This window comes from Scomber scombrus, chromosome 21 (assembly GCF_963691925.1).
Source record: "Scomber scombrus chromosome 21, fScoSco1.1, whole genome shotgun sequence".
NCBI classification, from domain to species: Eukaryota; Metazoa; Chordata; class Actinopteri; order Scombriformes; family Scombridae; genus Scomber; species Scomber scombrus.
Genome location: NC_084990.1, coordinates 15,416,279 through 15,437,351, shown reverse-complemented (window position 1 = coordinate 15,437,351; position 21,073 = coordinate 15,416,279). Strand labels below are relative to the sequence as shown.

General features: G+C 39.2%; 2 protein-coding genes across 2 annotated transcripts in view; one reads left to right on the top strand and one right to left on the bottom strand.

Moving 5' to 3' along the window:
• The window catches only part of LOC134003527 (vinculin), a 29,187-nt gene extending 23,478 nt beyond the window's left edge, over positions 1 to 5,709 (bottom strand). The window contains exon 1 of the mRNA XM_062442758.1: positions 5,393 to 5,709. Within this exon, the coding sequence (XP_062298742.1) occupies positions 5,393 to 5,560 (168 nt within the window). The 5' untranslated portion in view covers positions 5,561 to 5,709. The remainder of the gene's footprint in view (positions 1 to 5,392) is intronic.
• An 11,408-nt stretch (positions 5,710 to 17,117) lies between these two features.
• LOC134003529 (C1q-related factor-like) lies at positions 17,118 to 20,914 on the top strand. Its single transcript, XM_062442760.1, has 2 exons — positions 17,118 to 17,768; positions 20,735 to 20,914. The coding sequence occupies exons 1-2, from the start codon at positions 17,121 to 17,123 to the stop codon at positions 20,912 to 20,914; spliced, it is 828 nt and encodes a 275-aa protein (XP_062298744.1). The 5' UTR covers positions 17,118 to 17,120.
• The last annotated feature ends 159 nt before the right edge of the window (positions 20,915 to 21,073 follow it).

Sequence of the window (21,073 nt, the reverse complement as noted above, 5' to 3'; positions counted from 1 at the left end):
AGAATTTCCTCATAATGCAACACTCCTCCGTGTCCTCCTGTCCCAACAATTTTCATCCCACTAATGAAGAAAATAGACTACAGTTGCAGAATAAATCTATAACAAAGCAACGCATGTATGTGTACGCTCTATTTTACATAAGTCCTGGTTCTTGTACTGTTGCCAGGATGACAGAATCAAATGGTGAGGAGCCTGAAATGATTTCCGTTGACAAATTGGAGGAAGCTTTAGTAACAGGTAATAGGAAGTGTTTCTTTTGTATGCCTTTAAAGCACTTTAGTTTATGAACACTTTAGTTTCCCATCTGTAAAGGATTGAAGTAGTTGATTGATATGACTGTTCAAGACCTCATCAAACACTGATCTGACCATAGTTTAGTGTTTCCACTCCTTAATGTCTCTCATGTTGCATTAACTGTACTTTTCTGTAAAGTTTCAGTTGTAAAAGCCCTTCTAAGTGTGTTGTTGACATTTCCTGCAGACTGATTGGAATGTATGAAGTAAGTTTTTACACAACTCAAAGACCGCTGTTGAGCCCAACTTCCTTAAAAAACAGTGGTATTTTAAAATCTTAAGTAACATCACAGAAACTTCTTTTAGTCCAGACAGTAAGTGTACAGTGTACAAAGTGATCTGCACACAGGAGCATATCTGCAAGTCATGTGAGCCTTGCTATCTGTGTCAACAGGAAGACAAACACTTACAACTTTATCCGCTCCAGGATCCTACATCACTGGCATTCTTTTCATTATCCCATGCCTATAAAAAGGAGCTGTAAACGTAATGAAGTACAACAGGCCTGAAATGTAAAAAAGGGCCTGTTTAGTCAACTCAAAAGAATGACTGCTGACACAAACGCATTATGTTCCTCCATTTACGCTAGCAGGACAACATTTAAACTCAGAGTCATTTAATATACAATATAATGGTAAATTTAGATATTTCATTATTTAACACACTTTAGCATCTTTAAGTTGAACCTTCAAAGTGACAGACACAGAACAAAAGTAGAACAATCCCCCAAACACTACAGGTGCATACATTGGAAAATATCAATAGCTCAGCATGTTTTTCAACGTTGCGACCAAATTAGTTAACTGTGACTTTCTGTTACTGTTGCACAATCCACTTAAGCGAGAAACACAAGGCATTTTTGACACGTGCTTTTTGAGGGGGGCTTGTTAATATGATCTTCTTCAATATCTCAGTAAAGTTGCTCATTCAAAGGATCAGCTCAACCCCCCTCTGAGCTGGGATGCATTCATGCTTGCTGGAATACTTCACATTCCTCACATTCATCTTTAATTGAGGTCTGGTTCATTGTCTCAATCAGAAAACACTGCAGGCAAAGATGCTGAGCACTAGTGAAAGGTCCCAGCCAGACATGTTTGACTCACAATGGTTTACGATCACGCTACACTTAAAAATACTGGGTCAGTTTATGTAGGTTGCACTTTTATCTCCAAATGAGATTAGGCCCTTTCACATAAATAATTTAAAGGTCTGAAGATTAGCCACAGTGCAGCAAGGAAGCATTCAGCTACATCTTCTCAGACAGGCCTATGCATCCAACGAGAGCATTCCTGAAGGCTCATGTTTTTTTTTTATCTTTGTCTGACAATGGAAAGCAACCTGACACAGGTTGCTTTTTTTGAAAAAGTACAATAATTTGTGATCCACTTTCAGTCAGACTTTTCAGGTCTAAAATCCACCTTGATAAACTGTTTTAAAGCTTCTGGCCCGAAGAGAATAAATGAAGGAGGGAATCTGTGGAACATGTGGTTTTCTGGGCAACACAGAACGATGAGGTAAAGGCTTTCTTTGACGCAGCCCCGCCCTGAGATTGTCTCAAGAAATTAAAATTAGATAGCCTAATTATTTCCCTTTCCAAGGATGATCCTCAACAATAATTTACCCTCCAGTAAGATGTTTAGATGTTAGACTCTTTTACACTCACTGACTGACTTACAGCAAGTGCAAAAACTGACAATGCTACAAGTCATAGTAAACAATGAAACATGTGTGGGCCAAGATGGCAACACCTAGTGGAATATGTTTAAAAAAAACATTCCTGTTTCCTAAGAATACTCAGTTGTCATCAGAAACAAAGAAGTCTAAGATAAGCCCCACACAGTGTGTTTGACTCTTCTTTTGAGCTTTGCAATGTATGACTCACGGGACTGGTGGGACTGAAACCAGAAGAAATTACATCTAAGCCCTAACTTCAATGAAATCATAACACTGTCCATGTTGTAATGTTGCTACAGCAACTGGAAATAATTACAGACTTGTGCGTTCATTTATGCCACTGTCGGAAACATCTGATCGCAATTCAGAATGTCCAGAGAGCCTCAATCTTTTCATCCCAAGGTAGTTAAGCTTGCACAGAACATTGTCATGCATCAGGAAGTGCTGACCAGCACTGCAATCAGGTCAAATTAAATAAACAACAATTAATCAACAACCAATCAGAAACAATGTACTGTCACTATATTTAAAGCTGCATTATTGATTTTGAACCACTTTGGGAGAAAATTAACTGTAGAACATGGTGAAAAACATCTAACTCTGATATTATTTTCTTACAATGTCTTATCTGTAATGTGCTAGCTAACAATTAGCTTTCCACACATTCAGCAGACACAAAGCAACATTAACATTTATTTGGAGCCATGAATCAAGTCCAATGTTCTGGTTTGGTCTCAATCAACTCCTGGGAACAATATTTGGCTCTTTAGCTTCTGAATGTTCTGCTTTCCTCACCAGCTGGTTTCTGGTACTGGTCAGGAGGCATGTATCAGAGCTGAAAAAAGCTGCCTATCGTTAATTAGATTGGTGGAACTGAGCAACACAATCCGTGTGCTATAAAACCCAGATAACAAGCTAAAAGGGGTGAACAAGTTTGGTAAGAGCAGCCAAGTTGGCAGATAATTCTCTATTGGTTCATCACTGCAAGCAACACTTTAGGATTTATTGTTAGTATAAAAAGCACTATTCCAAAGTTTCTATGTTTTACTGTGCATCTGTCAATTCTTAAAACAATACTTAACCTGTACTTCTATTAAACAACATTTAAACACAGCCTTCAGCATAATTCCAGACTAGTACATGCATCAATAATGACCTTGTACAAAACTCTTCAATTTTAGATGTAGATTTCTTTACAATTAGTAGTAATAAAGGTAAGGACGGTCAAAGGTTTTTACCACGTGTAACCAAAGTAATTTGTGATAGTATCTATAAACTGTTATCCAAGGTATTATTGTATGTTTAAAAAACTCTGAGGTCACTGCAGTATTACTTGGTTGATAGGGTCGTCTGTCAACATATGACACAAAAAATAAACATAATACCCTCTTTGAACAATCACTCTATAATGACCCACAGAGGAAGGGAGTCTGGTGGTTGTCGACAAAAGCTAAATAATGCACACAATGAGGTGCAGACCTGTGGCTTGAGAGTTGGCATTGAGGAAAAGTAAAAGGTATAGAAAGTGGAGGGAAAATGGACTATAAAATCTATTAGATAAATTGGGGGCGAATGGTAAGCAATTCCCTAAATGAAGCATTCCTTTTCTGACAGGGGACGCCAGAGCAATTGGCCAAATTTATCTCAACTACCAGAGACTCTGTGCTTAAATAGGCTGATGGAAGAGAACAACACACAAGCTGTCTTCCTCAATATAGCTTCTATCTGTCCTTTTCATTAATAACTACACTATCTGACATATACTGCTCTCATATCCTCATTTCCTTTCAAAGAACTTCCCACGTATTGGTTTGTATTTGAAACTAAAATGTGAGGAAACAACACATCCGTCAGCAGTGTCATGATAGCTACAATGTGGCTCTGACGAACACCATTATGGTTAGGTCGTTTTCGAGTCTAAATATACTTGAAACCAAAGCTACATCTGGTCAAGGGGGTGCGTGTAATTGAATGTGCTCAAAAAACAGCATGGAAATGCATAATTAATAGTCTCAAATACACTTGAATTGCTCAGTGTGGGTTCAGAAACATCATGGCCACCAAGTAGATATTACATTGTGTGGCATTCCCATATTTTACTCAGAGCGGGTCAAAATTACAGCTATTGTACCAAGGAGGTATATTTTGGTTCAGATTGTTTGTAAATTAGTAGGCTCTTAAAAATCTTCTCCACAATTTGGCTAAAACCGGGGGAAAGTTAGGCCATATGGTCAAACAACAAATTATTATATTTTAAACACAGGTGCATTTTAAAATGATTTTGTAATATCAGTCTTTGTTTTCCTTTTAATATCATGAAATACTGCACTTATTTAAATTAAAAACTGGCACATTGCCCATGATCACTATGGCCACTTAGATGCTAATTCTATGTTTGCCTGCAATTTTTGACTAGACCAACCTTTGATCAGTTTCAGTAACTCTGGGAAGTGAACTATGGAAAAAATGAGTATAATGGGGTCACAACTTTTGCAGATACAATAGATTTTTTATCACAGTAGTTATCTTGATGTGTCATAGCAGGAAAAGCACAGGTTGAACCGATAACACTAACAATGGCTCAGTTCCATTCAAGTGTCCAAAGAAGCCATACTGGTGAACAACCATGCACTATAGCAGGATAATGAATTTTGGAAAAAAAAGTCTTTGAAAAACACCTGTGCTTTTCCTGCTATGGCATGCCAAAATGTCTAAAAAGTGAATAAGGCCTGTTAGGCTGAAATTCTTCATCAGCTCACACAATCTGATGGGTGAATTTCAACACTCACAGGGGTGTGAAGTCATTTTAGAGGTTTGATTAAGCTTCCTGGTTTTCTGTGATTCATTGCATTGACTCAAATCGTCCCACAACGGCAAGATAGTCTATATAAGTTTTAATTGCAAAAGATATATGCAGTGTAATAGACTGTTCCTCCCCTCTGTATGGTTTAGTGAGCTGAGGTTCCTGAAATCAAACCAATCTATAGTACAGGTTCAGTCATGCTCTAATTCACAGAAATGTTCAAAGACAAGCAGAGCAGCTGATCTTTCAAATGAACTGGATTGAATGAAAAAGTATTTCACTGTAGCCAGAATACCTGGTTTACACAAAGCGACAGTGCCTACGTCAAGATATGGCAGCCAGCTACAGAGGAGGCAGGGCATAGTTTCAAGGGGAAAAGGGCGTCACTGCCCTTTGCCCCGGGGCAAACAACTTCCAGAAACTTGGGTAGCGTGTACACATCTCCCCTACTATTAAACAATTAAACCAGAGCTACATTCATATAACAGTAAGTGTTGTGTTTAGACGTTCAAATAAGTTAATTCCAGACAGGACGGTGTGGGACAAAGAGCGACAGGTAGCCTACGATACCCGCCGAGTTTAGCCAGACAATATACCAAAAAAAGGGATGAAAGTTACTCACTCGAACAAGGTTGCTAACAGCCGCCTGTACGGCAGCGACAGGCGCCGTCAGATCTGGAATAGCTTTCCCGTCAACTTCACCTTCTTCGTGCATTATCACCAGATGGGATATCTGCTGAGCCACCGGCTCCAGGATACTTTCTATCGTCTTCGTGTGAAAAACCGGCATGGTGGCAACTTTTTACTACTATCCAAGAGAAAAACGAGTATATCTCCTACCACTTAAGGCAGTTTTTCTCCTGAACCTCTGCTTAAAAAAACACCTAAAACAATCCTGCTAGCTTCTTTCCTCCCACAGCTTCACCCTCCTGTGTGAAGACTACAACTACTCCCGTGAAACCATCAACGTGAAAAACTCCCTGGCAGAGTGAGGGCGAGAGACCGCAAACGTCGACGAATGTCTCCGCCCTCTGACCAATCACGGACCAGCAAAGCCAGCTCTCTGCCCACGGATTGGTTGATCGCTGTGCCAATCTGGATCAGCACCTCCCGCTTCCACACTGGCGAGTTTGCTAGAGATCCGAGTGCTCCCTAAATTACGTAATAGATTCTCATGCCCTAAAAAGGGAAATATGTGTCTACTGTTTGTGAGGAGTAGATTCCAGGCGCTGTAAATTTACTGGTCAGACAAGATCAGCCTTTGGCACAGAAAGTGGGACAGTGACTGGTAGTAGATCAGGTTGCAGATCTCTCTGAAAGAAAACTATAGAATATGGTATTCCTAAACAAACAGCGAAATGATCACTCCAAATACATCTATGAAACTTTGAAAGACGATCATCAAATATCTTTTTATGGCTATTTTTGTTATTGACTACTCACTGAATATACCATCACAGTCTATAATATAACATAAATATATATATTTATGATTCATTAAAGATTTATTAAAATTATAATAACCACATGTGGCAAAATCGCAGCAGTATATGGTATAAGAATAATCAAACAGAACACAAATCTTAACTTTATATTCATAGAAAGTTTATTTATTTAAATGAGTGCAGTGAGACATCCCTATGCTCTGAACACCTTGTCGTGTCACTTGTGCCAGTTGCAGTGTTTCAAACTGAGAGACTAAATTCCTCAGTCACTTATAGATCACACCCAACCACACATTTGTTTACAAACCAGGGACAGAGCTTTATCAAGAGTGGCCTAAGGCAGCAGGTCACATTTTTTCAATTCCTTCTCCATCCCAGCCTCACATCCTGAAATAACAATATTTGAGGATTGAAAACCAACTGTCAAGTAAGCCAGCTAAGGAATTCCCACAGAATCCCAAGAGAGGCTGCAATGCAGAGGTTCATTGCCTAAAAAGGAAGAGGCTAAAAAGAAAGAATCAAGGAAGTTACTCTGTTTGAACCCTTGAGTAAACATACAAGGGGTTGACATGTTTTCCTTTTATATAAGAGGCTATTATATCAAATACCAATGAAAGATACTCACAAAGAGCTCAGCAGTTCTACGTTGTCTTGATTCTGATGAGTTATCTCCACTACAGACCTAATTTTGTTAACCCGACTATTTCATTGAATAAATATATACAAAGGCTAAACTTGAGAACAAGATGTACTTTATCACTTCAAGCATGTATTGTTTTTCTTTCTACACTACATATACCATGATATAAAATTAGTCAATAGGCACAAGCAGACAATGTACATTATTTCACACTGCATCTTCCCAAAGTCCAAGATCCTGAATATTAAAGATGGTCTGCCGTTTTCTCATCTCTCCAGTTGTTGATAAGGTCCTCCTATGTGTCTATGCTGGAATGTCAGCAGGGCTGATCAAGGTAGGTGGTCTACACCTTCCCCTACTGCAGACTTGATAAGACGTTCTGATGGGTTGTTGCTGTTACATGAAGGTGGAATAATGTCCTGACTTAGCAGAGAAAGCAGTGTGTATACTCATGACCATAAATCATGAAATTCTAGTAGTGCACAAAACATATTAAGATAGACATCTTCTTTCTTGGATGCTTTGAGGATGATAAATATTTCACAACCATTACATCATCCGATGTTTGATGTAACTGTCATTTACTATAAAAACTTGCTGACAGAATTCCCAGAATTTTTAATATAAAATCCTTCATCCTAGCCCTGTTTTTGCTGTTTTCTTCAGTTTAAGAGTGAATAATGGGTGCCATCCTCTGGTTGAAAGATGTAAATGCAGTGAGCTCAGTGGAATGGAAGCACAGGAGATCGTGCAAAGCCACAACAGTCAATACTTTAACTATTAATACTTTGTGAACAAAACATTTCCATAAATTAATTTGTGGTTTCAGGTTAGGGTCACTTTTCAGCTCAAAGTGTAAATCAGCATGCAATTACAGAGGGCAGAAATTGCGGTTACACTAATTTCTGTGAACTGTTCAAGACTTCAAGACAGTTGCACTTCTGGCCAATCTCTTCTCTGTGATGTCAAAGCAGGTCTTTTGTCTTTCAGAGGGTCGAGGGTACCTGTTGTGGCATCACTGATTGGACTATAGTATAACATCATCACTGAACGATAAAAAGTTAGATTGTCTACAGTTTAGTTCCATGCATTATCCATTGTGTCCGCTAGTGATGCATTTACATGACATTAAGATGCCAGTAAGAAGAGTTGTACTGCACAACTTTTCCACACTTTTACTCATAAAGCAGAAATTTTGAATACCAAATCCAGCGGCTGCATCTTTGATTTCATTGGACACTCTACAAAGAAGACAATGCAACCCTGTCTCCTCCAAAATATGCAAATATATTGTATTGAGTTTAATAAATAATTTTCTTAATATATTTTGATTATGGACAATATGTTTAGGAAATATGATTGTCATTCCAATTCAGGAAGTGTGACGTTAGTATACCAAAGAACAATATTATTACACTACATTGGAGGCTGGGATGTGAGTCCTATTTCCCATATGAGAGGTTGTTATCTTTGCAAAATACTGGAAAAGGCAACACTAATTTGAAGCATTAAAGCTGTAGTGATGAGCTGTGCTTTGTGCACCTACACTACTATATCTCTAATCTTTGTATCACTATTGTATAATGTTGTTCTATCTTCATTGCCTTATTTCAGAACCAAATGCCAATCAGCCAATACATCATATTGTTTGTTTTTTTTTACCAAGAAATAGCGAGGAAGTGAATTTACATTCTCAAACCCATCAATGTATATTAACTATGAAAAGCTCAAAAAAAGAAACATTTAAAAAATTGGAAAAAATAATAATGCACATGACTTGTTTGCTACTGTCAACAGAATAACAAACCTTCCTTTAGCCTCTGAACTTCTATCCACCAGGGCCTGCTATGAATTTGCCTTCTTCTTCACTAATAAATTCAGAAAATTAGGCAGGCAGGCGGTGTCTCCATATCAGCTACATAATATGTGTTGTCTTTGTGTCCACTTCAAGTAGTATGACACTATTTTATCCAATCAACTATGAAAACCTGGAGGACTTTGGACAACATATGAAATCCTCTTCCTGCTACCTTGATGTTCTGCCAACAGGCTTTTTCCAAAATCTTTCAAATTGCATGGTCTAAGATTTTCTACAAATTGTCAATCTACCTCTACTCTCAGGTGTCCTCCAACAGGCCCTAAAAACTGCATCAAGCCACTCTTAAAAAGAACAATCTAGACACTTCACTAATAAACAGTTATAGGCCCATATTAAACCTCCCACGTTCAAGTAAAATCATTGAAATTGATCTTGGCACTTAACAACTGTTTTAATGTCTTCCAGTCAGGATTTTGACCACACCATAGAGAGTGCTCTTGTTAAGGTCACATCCACTTAAAACAGACAGTTGCAGAATTTAATTTCTGAATTTAACACAGACACATTTCTAGACCAACTGGGAAAACTGGGTGGGACTTTCTGGCACAGAACTAAACTGGTATAAATCCTACTTAAAGGACAGGGACTACTTTGTGTCTATAGGTAATTACACATCTGTACAGTCAAAAATGACATGCAGAGTTCCCCAAAGCTCCATTCTGGGGCCTCTTATCTCAATATCTAAATGCTACCACCAGCCCAGATTATGGAAAACAACAAAATATGTGACCGTAATGATGTAGACAACACACAGATTTACATAACTATTTCAGCAGGGAAATATGGTCCAATACAAATGCACCGAATAATTTGATGTGCCAGGATTTTCTACAGTTAAACAAAGACAAACCTGAAGTATTTCTTTTTGGAGCCAAAAGAAAATTTTGCACTCAGCTTCAACTAGCAATGTAAAAAACCACAAACCAAGCCAGAAATATCGGTGTATTGTCAGTCATGCACTCAGACCTGAATTTCAAAAGCTACATTAAAACATTTACAAAGTCAGCCTGGAGAATATATCAAGAATTAAATGACTGAGCAGTATTTGGAGTAGAATCAGCCACCATAACGGTGTCTTTACAGGTCTCCCTGGAAAAATCGATCAGACAGCTCTAGCTAATTCAGCGCTGCTGTTCAAGTCCTTGGTTCTTATCACCCCAGTTCTCATTTCTTTTCACTTGCATCCTGTCTGTCAAATAATTGATTTTAAAATACTGCTGTTGCTTTTTAAAGCACCAAATGGTTTGAGGCCAAAATATATTCCTGATCTGCTACTATGTCATAATTCAACCAGACCTCTCAGGTTGTCTGGGACCAATCTGTTTTCTGTTCCCAGAGTCACACTAAACCAGGATAAGTAGCATGTAGTTTTTATGCTCCACATATCTGGAACAACCTCTCACTTCTTTTAAATCAAGACTGAGGACGTTTAGGCCTTTGATTAAATCAAGTAATTATTCATTTATTATTGTATTTTATACTTCTATTTTAGCTTTTTTTTGTTTTCTATTCTCTTGACTTTTAAATAACAGTTTCAATTGCATTTAATTGTACTTTTATTGTGTGTTTCTTTCTAGCCTCGATGCTTTTAATGTTTTATGTAAACACCTTAAATTAACTTGTTCAAATGCACTACAGTATATAAATAAACTTGTCTTGCCGTGCTTTACACACAAATTGAGGTCAGAAGAATGAGAGCGAGAGACTGGGTCTGTCCAAATACCCACACTTGTTGTCTTGAGTACTTAGTGCACATTCATGACCTGCCAATTAGGCTAGTGTGTCCCATGTCTGAAATATAGCCTACCAACACACACCACTCTTAACCCACATTTGATGCTTCTCCTACTACCACTTTGAAGTGATATTCAGAGCCAAGTGTACAGAGTGTAAGTCTACAGACCACGAAAAGTTGTAATTTATGACATGATGGATTCAGCATGAATATTATTGTTAATATCCAAACACACACACAAGTTATGCCGTTATTGTTAAGAATATCGCATAACACTGTCTAGATAAATATCCCATTTTTCCAAGATTTTGAGAAATATGCTCAGTTTTTTGTTTTTTGTTTACTTTTATCTGACTGTGATTATAGTACTGTTTGGTTGATCATACTCCAGCAAATCAGCTTGGCTCGACTGGGCCATGGACAGTTGGCTATACTGTATAAACTTGCAAATAGTGACCGGATGTCCTTATAAATCAAGAGTGTCTCTGATAACTGTCCATGCTCTTGTGGTCTCAATGGGCACTTGGACACTGTGGCAGCAACAGGAAATATGTCACACAAGTAGGCACTTGACCACTCGCACAAGTACAGAAAGGGTGGGTGATGGGACGGACCCAATAAATGTGATGTGTATATTTTGTAATATGTTAAAAGGCCATATGAGGGCACTAAAGACTGCAAACGTAGAGGTCTGTTTACAGTACTGAAGAGAAAAGGCTTACATACTGTATTTACCATTTCTTTAAGCTTTGAAATTTGTAGGTTTTTAGGATTAGGGTTAGGGTTAGGGTTACATGAACTGTAATGGCTTGTGTGGTTACTCCAACACCATATTTTTTGTTGTTGTTAGATTTTTAATCTTTTAACAGTTTTGTTACATGATGTTAGTTTGGAAAAAAATATATCTTATCTTACCCATGTGTTTGTAGCAATAATAATGTTATATTTAATCTGTGATGTATTTTGGCAAATTTGTATATACAAATTTATATTTGGACATTTTTGATAGTGGAAGATTCAAAAAGATTAAAGACATTTTCCATCACACTGAATATGTGGTCACCTTTCTGATTTAGCGTATTATGTCATCAGTTGGAGAGACTCAGCAAGAAAGCGCCGCTTGAGGTGTCTGACTCAGTACTATTGTGATGTCCTGTGATAAAAATGTGGAAATGATTCAACGAAACTACTCTCTGCTCTTACTACTCATGTGAAATCTTAATATCACTGGATGATTCTGACATTTTCAGTCATGCTATAGCCACTTGCGTGTAGCTGACTTCAATGTGACTTGGTTTATCTTGTGGTTACATCTGTTGGTTGGATAGGAAGTGGATAGTTATTTTCTGGGATGATGCACAGGGTTTTCTAGGTATAGTTGACGAATGGACATATTGTAATTTGTTGAGTCTATTTCACACCTTTATGGAAGCAAACATTAAGCTCCACATTTAAGTCAAATGAAAGATTTCTGGATATCTTGGACTTGCGTAAAAAGATTACCCCCTGTACATGACATATTGAAGCATGGCACCAATAGCCCCACCTTGTGGCCATTAATAAAATACAACAATACTACTTAGGAAGTAGTATGGTAGGGTTAATCTTAAATGTAATATACCATGGCAACCAAATTCTGCAAAGTTGTAGTTGATGGGGATGCTGAAAAAGTCTGTAGCCTTTGATACAATTTCAACTGTAAAAAAAAAAAAAAAAAAATGTGGCAGGAGCTCTCTACAACAGTTGGTACATGTCTGCCTGGACAGTGGAATATGATTTTTTATTTTTTATTTTTTTTAAACCTATCTTCATCCAGCAGATTAATTGGTGAGTTATTTTTTGCTTTGCTTGGTAGCATAGGCAAACATACATTAGCATTATATTTGAATTGTGGTATGTGCACCTCTGTCATGATAACTATTAACTTATGTTTGTGTTAAGCTTGTGTTCCTATTATTTTAGATCTGTTTTACTAACCAATCTTTGTTATGGAATTTTTTGCACAAACACTCAAAAAAAAGAATTGTGCAGTGAATTTTATTCCAATTAAATACAAGAAAAAAATAAAATTGGACTTCAATTAAGTTTTGACCTCAGAGTCTTGCTAACTAGCTACATCTGTACTGTTGCTAAAATAATCTTTCATTTCAGTGGCAATATTTCTGAGAGTGTACAGTATCCATCCTCCTGGGGAACTGCTTACCCAGGGGGAACCTCAGGAGGCAGCTGCTGACTGTGACTGGCCTTGGGCCTCCACTCTCTCCGGGGAATGCCAGGGAGGCAGCACTAACTGTGTCTGGTCATGGTTTTTTCCTTGGTGGAATAGTGTCCTTCCTCCTAGGTGGCCACTTACCCATGGGAAACCCAGAAGGGCAGTGGCTGGAATAGTCACTAGTGGCACTTCTTACCCATTTTTATGGTAATACTCGATTTTACCTATTCTTTTGTGTAATACCCCTCCCTCTGCCCCCCCCCCTTCCTTCTGCCAATTATTTTCTTGATTAATCCTTTAGTCTTTAAAATAGCAGATTATAATGAAAAATGTTGTAAGTGTCCATAGAAGATCATCCAAGATGATAGCTTCAAATGTTGCCTGGCCAACAGTCCAAACCCAAAACTTATTCAATTTAGAATCTCTCTATATAAATAGAGGAATCTCTGTCTGTATGTATGTATGTTTGTCCTTCACATATGTCGAGAACTGTTCATCCAGTTGACTTTATAACTGGCAGATGTATTGCTGGGGACCCAAAGAAGTGCAGTGTCAAATGTGAAGTTTATTGGATGAGTGGTTCTTGAGAAATATTTAAAAAATACCCCATGAACATTGTGGATTAGCTTCTTCTTCTGCCCACGGCATCAACAAGTGGAAATACGGACAGTGCCAACCTACCATTGCAACCCACTTTGTGGACAGAGATGGGATTACATCTAGTGTTAATGAGTTGAACTATTGTACTGTGTGCTGTGGATGAAACTAGGCATACATGATTATATGACAAGGACTTACTTCAGAATGTCTCAGACACGTTTTGAATTGACACTGCAAACTCATCTAGCTAAAAGGTCTTGTATATCTCAAGAAGCATTCATCTGAACAACCTCACACTCGGAGGGTGTATTGAGGGGGACCCAAGGACACATGTAGTGTTGAATTTGGTGCACTTTGTACACGCAACACATTTAATATTATTAAACTTTGATTAAACAAGTGAACAGCAAGTTGCTCAGCTTTGTGTCTGAGTACAGCGGGAGCTGATGATATAAACACCGTCATATCACAGTGGGGTGGGACTTCTGGGCTCTGAATCGACCTCACACTTGGCGGGTGTACTGCTGAGGACCCAAGGAAGTGCAGTGTCGAATGTAGAGTTATTTGGACACACGACACATTTAATTTACTTTGAATAAACCAGTGTACTGCAAGCCACTCAGCTCCCTGTCTCAGTGCAGCGATGGCTATTTGATATAAATATACCATCACATTCCAGCAGCCGGGAGAAAAAACATACACAGACTAAACACTAAACTCAACAGGTGAAGGCAGTAACTAGCCAATAGGAGTATAGATACATTTGATTGGCAGCGGAATCAACCAATGGAATGCTGTCAAGTGCCTCTATGGTTTAACCTCAGTTTAGTCTTTCTTTCTGGATTTAAACCACTCAGTCTATTAATTCCTTATTGTTTTAATTGATATATTTGTGAATTGATACATGCTGTTCTTAATAGATCATACACAATTGGCCTGACACAACAGGCACGTTTTCAAACAGGAAATATATTTATGGAACAAAGAAATATTTACATTTTTGCTTCAAAAAATGACTAAAATTATAAATCAATTATAGTTGCTCACCTGCTCTTTGATCAATGTTAGCACTGCACCTCTAATTGAGACAGATAAAACGCATAGCAATCCATCTGATCTACTTTGGCAACCAGTAATGTATGTCAGGCATGTTGAACTCACAAAATGGTGTAGACTTCTGTTATTGTTGTGGTGAGTATCGCAGCAGATAAACAGTTTCAGGAGCTCAGCAGCTTGTGTGTAACTACAGGCGATATGACGTTATAGTTATAGACCATGAGACCATGAGACCATGAGACCCCTTGAATTTGTTTAAATACGGTATCTTTTTAATTAATGTCTTAGGGTGTTTCAGGCTTTTGTGGGCAATGTTGCAAATCAATAAGCAGAGATTCTTTCAGGCAATATTGGATTTTCATGTGATTTTTGCATCAGTGTAAATGTGAAGAAAACATTCCTGTCTGATTATTTTATCCATAACAGTTTCTCAATAGGATTTTTCAGAAAGTACATCATATCAATATCACAATTTATTGTATACTGTTCAGATTTCAGCCATGCTGCCTACGTCTACTTTGTAGTATTTGTCTGTGTGTACAGAAAATGCAAATGTGTTGACCTATCTTGTACGTGACAAAAGCTACATTATGCAGCCAATATTATATAAAAATATAATTATGTGAATGGACTGTATGCAAGACAGCAGTCATATTTCCATCCATGAGACCCACCCCCCACCCCCCCACCCCACACACAGACACACATACACACAAAGAAAAACAAACAAACAAAAGAAAAAACAAACAAAAGCATGAACCTAAGGCGGAATATGAAAGAAATCTACAATAATACCAATGCAAATATCGCATGTGGGTGGATGACAGGAGCATAAGAGGAGAAATTATCAAACGACAGATGCCATGACATGGTCACAAGCAGATCAGCAGGAAAGCTAAAACAGCCAGCAGTCTTGGCAGCCACATCACTCATGTGGACTAAGCAGAGCCAAGACAAGGTCTCACAACATTCACGTTAGCTCAAGCAGCAAAGACTGAAATTGGCTGGTGAGGTGAACCAGTGGTCCCCGGCAACTCAGGGGGGAGAATAAGACCCTTTAGGAAATGTGTCTTAGTCCAAAGCTCCAGGTTTCAGGAGAGGAAAATTGAATTCATTTTCAGCAGGTAGCACGGTACAACCATTATTCCTACCACAAAGTCACACTGCAGGAACATGATTTAGCTATTGTGTTGGCTTTTACTTATAAAATGTTAAAAGGTCAGCAGTGGTAGCATGTATTAAGGAGAGTAGCAGCTAGCCACAGCAGCAGTGAAGAAGTTGGCAGGTCACTGAATGGTACTGCTACAGGTGCATTTGATATAACGATATGGAGTAGGTTATACCATGTTGTCTGGCTTAACCACCTAACCTTGCACCCTACCACAGTTAAACACAGTTAAACATAGTAGAGCATATAGAAGGTACAGACAGATATTTCCCTTGAGATTTAGTGAAGACCATAAACAGAACTGAAAACATACTGAATATTGGAAAGATACACAAAAACATGACTCCAAATAAATGCTGATGTTGCTCCATGGAAGTGTACATAGGCTAACATGTTCATGTATCATGTTTATAAAGTTGTAAAATGTCAGTGACGTGCTTACAGCCTGTTCTGTTGCCTCCAGGTGAGCACCTCCCCCTTCCCCCCAAAAATAATCAATGAAGACTGCTCTAAAGGGGAGAAGATAATCACACTATAATGTCAGTGTTTTGTTGCTATGACAAGTCAAAATGTTGTGTGCTATCAGTTGTCACAAAGCAGTGCTTGACTGACATATTTTGAACTGCCCCTTTAAAAGTTTGGTGATTTTGTGAAGGTCACAGCTTGACTGACCACAGATACCTGGAATAATTCCAGTATACAAGAGCTCCCGCTAGACACACACACACACACACACACACACACACACACACACACACACACACACACACACACACACACACAAACAAAAAGATAAGGAAAAAAATATACACTATCTGACCTTGATAAAACGCAGTGGAGCCAGTTTCACATTAAGCTAAGAAAATGATATCTGGCTAAATCCATATTGAAACCTGACTACTGACTATAACATGTCTCCGGTGCAGTCTTCTGATCCTTAAAATAAAATATATTTTAATACATAGTACACCAAATCAATGCCAAATGTTTAATAATAATTGGGGGAAATTACATGTGGTACAAAGTGCAGCTTTCTCAAATATTTGCCTCTATGAATATCTAAGCAAACTTCACTCAAATCATTTTCTCCATCTTGTTCTTCATCATTTGATGAAAGGAGTTTGTTTATTATATTCTTATTCCCTACTCTCTAAATACAGTCATTTTCTCTGTCTTCCCTGGCTTTTCACATCTGCCAGTAGGAAAGTGCCCTCCTCAGCCCTGACTCAGATAGTTTGTGTGTGTATGTTGCTCACTCTCTCCTCCCCTTGCTTCTTTTCTTTTTTTCACTCAAGCTGTCTTACTCTCTCCCTCCTCCTCTCCTCTTATTCTCCCTCCTCACTCTCTCAATCTCTCTCTCCTTTTGATCACTTTGGTCTCTTGCTCCACTCCCTCTCCCTTACTCCTACACGGCTCTGTCACTCACTCACACACTCATACCAGCGCTCCCTGGGCACCATCTTCACCATCGGAGATCCTCATCACTGCATTCTGCCAGGTGGGCGCACTCCCCGCAGTCACCATTTCCACCCCGGAGAGTTCCACGCTGGCAGCGCAGCCCCTTCCCCGGCTGAGCATCGGGCGGAAGACCCTGGTGTTGGCTGCTGTGGGGGTCATGCTGGTCCTGGTTTTGGTGGTCCTCATCCCTGTGCTGGTCAGCTCTGTTGGCACAGGTGGCATAGATGACAGCGCAAGCCACTATGAGATGCTGGGTACCTGCCGCATGGTTTGTGATCCCTTCCCCAGCACGGGTACAACGGGCACAGGTGTGCACCCGGGCACAGATACAGCAACCACAGGCCTACAGGTGGACAACGAGGCAGGTCTGAGTGATCACAGCATCGGCCCACCGCTACCTACTTACAGTGCTCATGGCTCACATGGAAAATCAGGACGTCCGGGCAAGCCTGGACCACCAGGACCTCCTGGAGAGCCAGGCCCACCAGGACCTAAGGGACCACCAGGAGATAGTGTGGATATAGTCCGGACTGGGATACTAGGTTTAGGGGGTAAAGGGGCAGTTAGCACCACCACCTACAACACCACGCCTCGGGTGGCATTTTATGCAGGACTACGAAACCCTCAAGAAGGTTATGACATTCTGCGGTTTGATGACGTGGTGACTAACATTGGTGGTAACTATGAGGGCGCGACGGGCAAGTTCACCTGTAAGATCCCTGGCACCTACTTTTTCATCTACAATGTGCTGATGAGGGGAGGAGATGGCACCAGCATGTGGGCTGACCTGATCAAGAATGGTCTGGTGGGTGACACTTCAAATTCCTTTCACTTACTTATGATTTAATGTTGAATGTAACAAACAGCAAAATCCCAGTTTCTCAAAATAGTCGATAATTATCCATTTTCTGACATTATGAGTTATGAACCCTGAATCATACACTGGGATGAACCCACATCAACATGCTCAGGGAACAGTGTAACCAGTGCACAGGCAGTCTAAATTGAGTAGTCATGCATTCATGTGTATAGTGATTTTAGGTCTGACTTGGTCTGGTGTTATAGTTCAGTATAATGACAATGCACAGTGGCATGCTGCCAGATTGCGTATCTGTGCATATTACACATCCAATGATGTACACGTTGAAGTGAGTGGAAGGAGTGGAGCGCTATCTCAACTCTGCACACATCAAAACACAGCCTGAGGTTGTGGCTAGTTCAAAGCTGGTGCCCTTTGAAATACAACAAGCTTCATGGACCTATGATGTGCTAGTATGCGTTATCAGATTGCCTGTCAGGCTCAATATCGAATCATGATATTTGCTACATTCATGGATAATTTTGTAATGTCTTGAAAGCCTTAGGTGAAGACACTGATCAAACACCATGTAAATCCGAGTTTCTATCTGTAAACACCTCTGCCAGGCTGCAACAGGCTGTACAGAGGGTTGGCACAATAAACAAACACCTGTAGATGAACATTCAATCCAGTGCAATAGCTGTGCCAGAAAGGCTAAATTAAAGGTAAGAGTGATCGGTTTTTATGCAGACTGTTTCAGACGGGTGTTATTTCTGAGGCAATAGTTTGAGGTGCTGTTTTACTGGATTGCATTGTAAGTTATCACACTTTCAGTTTACAGTAATATGTGTTATTTTTAGGATTATTGTTGGACATTTTTGTCTTTATTGGACAGTGGGCAGTGAAGAGGCAAACAGGAAAGAAAGGGAGAGAGACAGATGGGTATGATATGCAACAAAGGTCGCTGGCTAGAATATAACCAGGGACATTGTGGTTATGGTGTGTGCTGTAACAATTCAGAGAATCCTCCTAATATGTGCTATTTTGTCACTAATGAACAAAATACTTTACACTGCAATCCAAGACACAACATAACCACATTTCGGGAAAAAAAACAAAAACACCGGACTGAAATCTCTTTCTCTTCAAAAATCATAGAAATATTCCTGCTTCACAAATGTATTAGTTATTGCAGCGCTATTATAATGATGGCACTAAATTGTATAATTTATTTTTCATGTTACTGTCTACCCCTATTGTAATTGTAAGCTAGATGGATATTCATGAATAAGGACAAAAAGGACACTGCCGTCCATTCCCACTTCTCATACTGATGTTTGCTAGTACATTATTTCAAATAGTATATAACAACAACAGGTGACAGATAATAGTTAAGAAATATTGAAAATATGTCCTAACACACATTTCACTCCTCACCACAAATAACAAAATCTTCCACTTAGATTGTTAAAAATGCACCACCTGATTATTAGATTTACAATCCATTAAACCTGCTTACTTTCAACTTTCACACAGGACAAATATGCCTATTGGAGACACAGTGTGTACGAAATTGTAGCTTGATGTTTTAGTCATGATGATTCACCTGTTGGCTTTCCATTCTGTGCACTCCTGTTTAATAATCACCAACTAAGAACAAAACACTGCAACATAGCTTCAGGCAAACATGCAAATCAACTATAACTGCAGAGTAAATCACGTACATAATGATAAATTACTGACAATATATTTATTTCATTCACACACACACATACTGTGGAGAATAAGAAAGGGAAAAGCGCAGAGAAATGGATGCTGCCAACAATGAGATGATGACATGATAATTAATTGGAACGGAAGCTTGGCAGGCCTTCATACATTAATATAATAAGAATAAAAGCAGCAGTAGCAGCAACAACAACAACAACAACATTATTAGTCATTATTATGTTAATAATCATTCAATCTAACTGATAATATATTTGGTCCAGTGGCCACTTCAACCAGAGTGGTGGTGTTGAGCCACTTTAACACCTATATTGCTCCTGGTTAAAAACGTAAACATTCACGACATAAAGGAGGATACTGTATGAGTGTAAATTAAACTGTCAGTCGGTGTTTATTTGTCATGCTGCTGCAGAGGGTGGAAGAGGAGCGGAAAGGGAGTTTAGGGCTGCATTGCCCTCATGTCTCAGAAATCCATCATCATGCTGTCATTCATGGCTCAACATCTCCTCTCAGACCCCGCGGCCCCTTGACATAGACTATTGTACTCCACTAATTAGAACTCAACGTTCCTATTTTGGTTCTAACTTAGTTTGGAACTTGTTGCCACAATCTGGTTGAATCATGGATTACACTTTTATTGTTGATCTTGTGAAGTTGCAGCATAACAGCAAACCTGGATCTATACTGACACATTAAAGCTTACAGGGGATATGTCCTTTATTGCCTAACTGTCTGAGCAAAGCAACTTCTCTAACTCTTTTTTTTTTTTTTTGCACAGTTCTGGCTTGACTTCATGCTCCAGATCTAACACCCTCATTTTATGCATCATCAGCTTGTTTTGATACTCATATTCAGGAAACGTGGGATTTTCGGTGCTCCACCCTAAGAAAGGTTGATGTAAGTGTGGAACATGAGGCAAAGGGATAGCATGCACTGCCATCCTTCCTCAGAGGCAGACTCACTCAAGCCTGACCCTTTCAGTTGAGTCATAAGAGAAAAACAAGATATTCACCACAGGGGACACACTTGTCAAACAATGTCAAACTTTGGTCCACACTTCTTGCAAACATTATTTGGGCATCACCAATAATAACGCATAACAAGTAATATTTGTATTTTTTGATGCTGAGTGGATGTTTCTTCCTAACATCTGTTAGTTACTGTAAGTATTAAAACAATTCCTCACCCTATCTTTACATTTTTTTACTTTCTCTCTCCTTGTCTGTGTGCATGTCATATTTCAGGTGAGGGCCAGCGCCATTGCCCAAGACCAGGACCAGAGCTATGACTACGCCAGCAACAGTGTCATCCTTCATTTGGATGCAGGCGATGAGGTTTTCATAAAACTGGATGGGGGCAAGGCTCATGGGGGCAACAGCAACAAATATAGCACCTTCTCAGGGTTCATCCTATATGCCGACTGAAGACTGGACAGGACGTGGGCTCAACGGTGAAAGGTCAAAGACAGAAGACATTCACTTACTGACTTTCACTAGTGAGGTTAATGTTGCCCATAGCCATTGATCCATAGTCAGATGGTTTTGAAACACCGCTGTTGTTTAAGGTCGGCATAAATACAGTGA